At 38.1% G+C, this 7,602-nt stretch overlaps 2 protein-coding genes and 1 pseudogene across 2 annotated transcripts; all 3 read right to left on the minus strand.

The window, feature by feature from the left end:
- Window positions 1-282: 282 nt before the first annotated feature.
- On the minus strand, window positions 283-750 carry LOC149195637 (pentatricopeptide repeat-containing protein At2g27610-like). The gene has a single exon (XM_089407980.1). The coding sequence runs from the start codon at window positions 748-750 to the stop codon at window positions 283-285; it is 468 nt and encodes a 155-aa protein (XP_089264106.1).
- A 59-nt stretch (window positions 751-809) lies between these two features.
- Window positions 810-1,850, minus strand: LOC149195638 (pentatricopeptide repeat-containing protein At3g20730 pseudogene; annotated as a pseudogene).
- Window positions 1,851-4,708: 2,858 nt separating this feature from the next.
- Window positions 4,709-6,313, minus strand: LOC149195639 (uncharacterized). Its single transcript, XM_089408643.1, has one exon. It carries the CDS (start codon window positions 6,057-6,059, stop codon window positions 5,118-5,120), a length of 942 nt encoding a protein of 313 aa, XP_089264769.1. The 5' UTR covers window positions 6,060-6,313; the 3' UTR covers window positions 4,709-5,117.
- Between the last annotated feature and the right edge of the window lie 1,289 nt (window positions 6,314-7,602).

Consider the following 7,602-nt stretch of genomic DNA (forward strand, 5'->3'; position numbering starts at 1 on the left):
AGCCTTTTCTGTCATGTGAAATAGTAGTTTTCAATTTCTACACATTTTGTTAATACTTGAATTTTGAATATCTTAGCATGGTGAACTTGGTTTGCTTCAAAAATACTCTTTCGTTTATATGCTTAGTTTGTGTTCCTGTATGGAAGGTGGTTCAAAATTCATCATATGCACTTACTGTTTTAAAGTTTTTTATTTGGTTTAATTTTTTAAATGTTTGACTACCTCACTTGGCACAGTGAAGGACAATAGAAACAAAGATGTTCCTCACATTCTGAAGCTAATTCAGCAGTTAGCCGAGTTCGAACGCCTGACCCTAACTACAATTTCCCTCTGAACAATCTTGGAGATGAATTTGGTGGCAGTGTGACAGTCACCACAGACACGAAGGTTTTTTACAACTCGTACAGGTGTCCCTTGGGGTGTGCTAATAAGCCCGAAAGCAATGGCCAGCTTTTCACTGTGATGGCAAAGAATATATTCCTTCAGCTCTTCCTCTATGTTATGCAGCACAAAGTTTGTGTCTGGTACATACCCTATTTCCTTCATCTGACTAGTCAAGTTATCTATCATTGCATAAATCCCCTCAGATTGAGGGTGTGATCTATCCCCCGCGACAAAAGTATATACACTCTTCTTGATTTCAATCCAACTGTAGCCAGTTTCTTTCTTTATTCCTCTGTCCCTCATCATTTTTCTAACCTTTACTGCATCTGCCCACCTGCCAGATGCCGCATAGATGTTTGCTAACATCACATAATTACCAGAGTTTTGGGGGTCTAGCTCAAACAGGTGTTCAGCTGCTAATTTGCCTAGCTCAACATTGCCATGGATTCTGCAGGCACCAAGCAACCCCAAATTGAAGCATTGGGCTCAAAAGGCACTTTCTCTTTGATTAATTTATGTGCATCATCTAGGCTCCCAGCTTGTCCAAGAAGGTCAACCAAACAGGCATGGTGCTCTGCTCTTGGAGTAATATGGTGATCTTGAATCATGGAATTAAAATATTGCCATGCTTCATCCACTAAGCCTGCATGGCTGCAGGCAGACAGAACAGCCAAAAAGGTAACATCGTTAGGCTTTATGCCCATCTGTTGCATTCGCTCAAAAAGTTGAAGAACATCCTTTCCATGACCATGCTTGCCATATCCTGTAATCATGGTAGTCCATGTAACCACATTTCTTTCATGCATTGTGTCAAAGTGATGCCGTGCATTTTCTATCCTCCCGGATTTTGCATACATATCAACAAGAGCGTTCCCCAAAACAATATACGACTCAGATTCAACTTTAAAAATGTGAGCATGGATTTGCCTGCCCTGCTCCAGGGCTGCAAGGCCAACACATGCACTGAGAACACTAGAAAACATAACATGGTCTGGTTTTATACCAGCACGCCACGTTTCATAATAGATTGATAATGCCTCTTCATCATGACCGTGTTGTTGAGCATAACCAGTAATCATCGCCGTGCAAGCGATCACATCTTTTGGGGACATCAATTCAAATATAACACGTGCATTGTCCATGTTGCCACACTTGGCATACATATCAACAAGTGCCCCTCCCACAACAGAATATGATTGAAAACCCATCCTGATAACGCAAGCATGAACCTGGCTACCCTTTTCCAAGGCTGCTGAGCTGCTACACGCTCGTAGTATGCTGCCGAAAGTAAATTGATCAGGCTTCATTCCTGCCTGCTGCATTAGACGGAAGAGTCTCCAGGCTTTGTCAGCATCACCTTGCACAACATAACCTGCAACCATTGCATTCCATGAAACCACGTCTCGTTGAAACATTTTGTCAAACACTCGGCGTGTATCCTCTATACTTCCACATTTCGAGTGCATATCAACAAGAGCACTTTCCACAAATAAATACGACCGAAATCTTGTCTTAAGGATGCTACTGTGTATCTGTTTTCCCTGTTCCAGAGCCCATGATCACGCAAAAGCCCGCAGAACACTTGCAAAAGTATACTGATTAGCCTTGATTCCAACCCTTAGCATATTGGAAAGCAACAATAGGGCTTCTTCAGCATACCCATGTTGAGCATATCCTGCAATCATGGCAGTCCATGTGACCACGTTTCTTTCAAACATTTCGTCAAACACTCGGCGTGCATAAACAAGACTACCACATTTAGCATACAAGATAATAAGTTTGGTTTTCAATTTTGTATCTGGTTTAAACCCATCTTTGATGGGCATTCATGAACTAGCCTGCCCTCTGCTACTGCTTTCATGTCAATACACGTCTGCAATAGAGAATTATAAACAGCGAGGTCTAGCTTAATTCCCTGTTGATCCATAACATGTAAAAAACCCATTGCCTCGTTCAATTTTCCTTGCTCACAGAATGTTTTAATATCTCTGCTCGCTTCACAGAATCCATTTTTGCCGAGTGATCTTTCATTGGCATTTTGAGTTGGCATTGACGATGGCGTGACTTCATTGCCCAGAGTAAAAGCAACAGTCGTAAATAACAAGTTACTCTGATAATGGAGACAATGCAGGATATTACGGCTATAGCAAAGTCTGTGTTTTTTGTAATATCTCCATCCTTGTGCCAGTAATGGTATGAAATTCCTTGCCATGCCATTGGCTAATAGTTTAGCTTCACTTCATGTACAAACAGAGATTTGCGTCCTTCAAATGTTGTGAGGTGATCACTGATGGCACATCTTTCCCTTACAAAAGCTGAACATGATACGCTTTGCAGTATTATGGACTGTCAGAAATTCACTCTAGAAGCCTGTACTCATGTAGCCCAAAATGAACGCCTGGCCTTGAGGATGGTTGAGCAAGTTTTCTTCTCTAAGAAAATTCGAATGCAAATGAGCGAAATGGGAATTGGTTTGGGGCATATTCGAATTGCCATACCCGCGCTCAGAATTCTGTCATACAAATTAATGTTCCACGGTGGTGGGTGGAACGGTGGCAGAGCTCGCGAAAGGTGGCTGAGGGCGGACGAATTGCTGGTGGCCGGAGCCGTATGTTTTCCAGGCGGTGATGGAAACCAGGCAATTCCTCCGCCTTGTTAGACTACTCCATTTTTATCTATTTATCAGTGAAAGGTTCTCTTACATCTGTATGAATAACATCTGTATGAATAGGCAATGTGCACCATGATTTTGAGAGTAAAAGAATCCCCACATATATCTTTATATTCCTTGTTTTTAACTTTATTGTGTTAGTCATAGAAGCAAGCTGCAAGCTAATGAGTTGAAAGTTTGTGAATGGATTTGAACATTTAAAATTGACATGCATTGACCTGTATCACAACATGTTTGGGTATTTTTAATCTTTAAAGTAGAAGAGAAGACAATATTTCTTCTTTTAGTTCTGTAGTTTAATGAAAAAAAGATGGAATTTAATGAGCTGTGTCTTTCAAATCTATTTGACTTGAAAAGATGAATCATGACTAGCTGCAGAGGAGAGAAAAGATTGTTATGCATTTGATAAACAATGGCATAACTATAGACATGTATATATTTGATTTGAGTTGCAATGTATAAACAGATAAATGAATTTTCTGTTTCAAAATTATCACGAGAAGAATGACGCATTCAGTTTACAACAGCATTTGTCCTAGATCCGTTTAGGTATGGGTCTGCATGGCAAAAACAATCCAAACAGATCCCAAAACAGTTCCTTTTTGGATCCATTTTGTGGTCCCTAAATATGTACCAGAATGGATCCTGAGCAATAAATTAATTAAATACCAACGAGGATCTGAAGGCACTTTGGAAAATTCCCCCCATCACTGGAACTGACAATCTTATTTATATTACGGGGCTTGATTATACATCCTAAAGCAATACAAGTTCATGTGCAATATACCGTTGAGCATTAAGTCACACCGACTCAATGAAAAATCATCCAGCAAACCATTAATTGTACTACACACCTGATGTTATCGAGTACAAATTTAACTTACAATAATTTACTCTGAGAATCTTTATCACATTTACTTAAAAAAAACCTATTTGTATCTCACCATAAATGGTACAGATAAGCCACACAAAGTTTCTGACGAAGAAAGCCCTAATTCTTTGGCTGATCCAATTTTGTTGCCCTTTTAACCGACCTCCGACGGCCCGATACCTTCATCCAAGCTTATGGATAAGGTTAAGAGGCTGGGAAAACTTTACTTAATTAATCGATTTACAATTGTAATACTATTCTACTAAACAATTCCCTCAATGATGGTAAAGGTTCTATTAAACCCCATTATGCTCTACCTAAAACCATTAGAAAACAAGCAGATCCAAACCAAGTTTGAAATGTAATGCTAAGCAGACAGACTGAAAGTTCTGAAATTGTTATAAAGATTATTCAATTGTGATTGCATAAGTTACAAAGTAAATTAATTTTGGAACACATTGGCTATTATATGAAAAGGATAGTGAGGATTGGACATTATGAATTGCAACCGAAATTGAATGTAAGTAAGAATGTCTTGTTCAAGGGAATTTTGTAATCATATTTATACAGATAGATCAAAACAAAAACATTCAAACTGAAAGTTTTGAAACTGTTACAAAGATTAGTACATGTGATAATAAAAGCTACAAAATTAATTAATAATTTCTAAATGCATCGTCAAAACTATATGAAAAGGATGTCAAGGATTGGACATTAATAATTGCAACTGAATTTGAACGGAAGCAAGAAAGAATGTCTTGTTCGTGGGGGGTTTTTAAAACTTAGATGAAATTTATCATATATATGCATCTCTATACAGGCAGATCGGATCAAAAACCCGAATACAGATTAGCCCAGTGGACCATCATACCAAATTGGCATGCCAGTAGCAAGCAACTTCGAGCGCCTAGTTAACATATTGGTACCACGCAACTTAGCTCTTCATTTACGTCATCACAACTTGAAATTTGATGGCCACCAAGCTCTACGCTATTTGATGGTTAAAATTACAACACACTCTACATTTTAAAAAGTGCATGCTACTTGCTCGGACTGGTTTCCTAAATTAAAACCGGCAAATGCATGGTCTCTCCTTTTCTTAGAAGGATTCGTGTCATTTGAATGCAATGTGTGGATCTGCTGCGGTGGATCTCTTCCATGTTTTGACTAATTTGACGGGTATCCATATAATCACGATTGTTTTTTATCATATTTACCAGCGCTTGCATTCAAATCCCGAGGGTTTTGAGAATACTTGCCAGGTCTTAAGTTCGAATCCCAAAGATTTTGAGAATATTTGCCAGGTCTTGCGTTCGAATCCCAAAGATTTTGAGAATATTTGCCAGGCCTTGCTTTCGATTCCCTTTTCTTGCCATGTCTTGAGTTCGAACCGATATCATACACCACGTCGGAAGATGAATCGTCATTTTTTACCAAATTAGAACCCGCAAGCGAATTTATTTGGCGCCTTGTAGAGAAATCAGTTGATTTCTGAGTATCATTATTATTTCTCGCTCTTCTTGTCACTTTGGAGTATTTGTCTGATTGCTGTTGATTAGAGGATGAAGAACTATACCTATGCCTGGCCGGAGTCGATCCACTGACCTGCTGTGAGCGGGACGACCTCGCATCGTCGGCATCGATGCTGTTAACCCTACTGTACGGCGTCGCGCTCCGAACGGAGAGCTTCCCATCGAAAGCGAGGCTTTCCGGTCCATCTTTCTCGGTCCAGAGATCGATTCCCCCGGGCTTCTGAAACCTGTCGGCCAAGGCTTGGAGCTGCTCGTCGGCCGTAACGGCGAACAAAGTAGGGGCTTTGGCGGGCTTTTCCCAGGGCTTTTCAAGATTGGCCGTGGCTGCTCTGAGCTCTGCTCGCTTCCGCATTTCGTAAAGCTGCCGTTCTCTCAGGAGGCGGGCTTTGAGGAGCTGCTTGGATTTCTGCTCTTGCATTCTCTTCCACTGCCATTTGGTCACTCCGCCAGGAAACGTGCGAGGACCACCTCCCATCATTCTGACTGGTCTCCATGCTGATGGAAGGCTAAGGCTATGGTTTAGAAGTTGGGGTTTTAGGAACATTGGAGTAACCAGCTGACCCTTCCAGGAATCCAACGGTGAAACGACCAGGCCTGCCATTACAGAGAGAGCAACAATATGCAAAATTCCGGACCCTAGTTGCAACAGCTAGAAAACCATCCAAACCAGATAATGAACGGCGTGCCAAATCAATGAATTACCTTACATGGGCAGCCCACCTAGCCTTGGCCACTTGGAACTTATGTGTGGTGCGGAACCAAAGATAACGTAGCCGCTCTGGTCTGAAATTTTCTGTCTGCAGGTGCTGTGTGGAACCAACGATATTTGTAGCATGGTTTGGATACTTTTATGTGTCATATAACATTTTAGTCTTTAATGAACCAAAGCTTTTCTACCAAACAAAATCTTTTAAAACTTTGTTATTGGAATTATTAAAATAATATTTTACATAATATTATAATAGGGAAGGCAAATTTCCAATAAATAATTCTCTGCATATGATTAGTACCTAAAATATCTCAACAATCATAATTATGCATTACAAAATTTAAATTCCGAAATAATTTTCTTTTATATAAATATAAATAAAGTAATTTAATAGTTTTTCCAGTCAACATTCTAACAAATAATAGGTAAGGATTTAATTGTTGAATTGAGCTTCTGTTTTTCCCAGGATTTCTTCCTAGGCTTTCTTTTTCTTCCCCCTTTTTATCCCTTTGGAGACTTTGTTGTCCCCTTGGAGCCATGTCCGTCTTTTTCTTGATTTGTGTTGTTTTTTTTCTTTCTTTTTATCTGAACTAATATTCTTTTAATTAAATCAACCCTTTTTTTAAAGTAGTTTACTCCTTCAGGTATATTATTATTATATATATATTTTATCTGAATATTATTTATTTATTATTATTATTAATTTTTTTATTAATTAATTAATTAATTAATTTTATTTTATTTTATTTTTTCAACTATCTTTAAACTTAACCTCCTAAAAAATGTATATATAAATAATAATAATAATATATATATATAATGATAAAAATAATTAAATAAATAATTTAATTTTAATAATTATATACTAATATTTATATTTTCTAGTTAATTCTTTTAATGATTTATGAAACTACCTTTTTAATTTATTCATATAATTTATTTTATATATAGGTCTCTTGTTTACTTTTAATTTAATTTATAGCTGATTTGTTTGACCCTGGTCCCTAGTCTAATTTAGACGTTGTCCTAGTTAGCCGTTGGAAGCTCTGCTCAAGGTATTTAATTGGCAAAGATAGATCTGATTTTTCAACTTGTCCTGACAATGAACCACACTGGTTGGTTCGAAACGCGTCAACAATGATTTTCTGAATGTGATTTTCGCCGAAATTTCTTCTTATAGGTGAGGATTTAATTTCATGATGAAACCAATACTTATTGATTAACAACCATAAATGATAATGCTTTAGTATGTATGGAGGTGATGATGAAGGTTGGTTTTATTTGGGATTATCTTAGCCAATTGTAGTCATAAGGCATTTTTTTCGCTATTATTTCTTGTCTTTTGGATATTTTGGCTATTTTCTTTGTTGGTTGGTTGGTGGCCAAAGTTTGTTGTTACTTGTCTCTCTTAAGGTTTTGTGGATACAAACTTTGT

This window comes from Pinus tabuliformis, chromosome 2_2, assembly GCF_031772625.1.
Source record: "Pinus tabuliformis cultivar Carrire ecotype Pingquan chromosome 2_2, CPIR1, whole genome shotgun sequence".
Classification (NCBI taxonomy): domain Eukaryota; kingdom Viridiplantae; phylum Streptophyta; class Pinopsida; order Pinales; family Pinaceae; genus Pinus; species Pinus tabuliformis.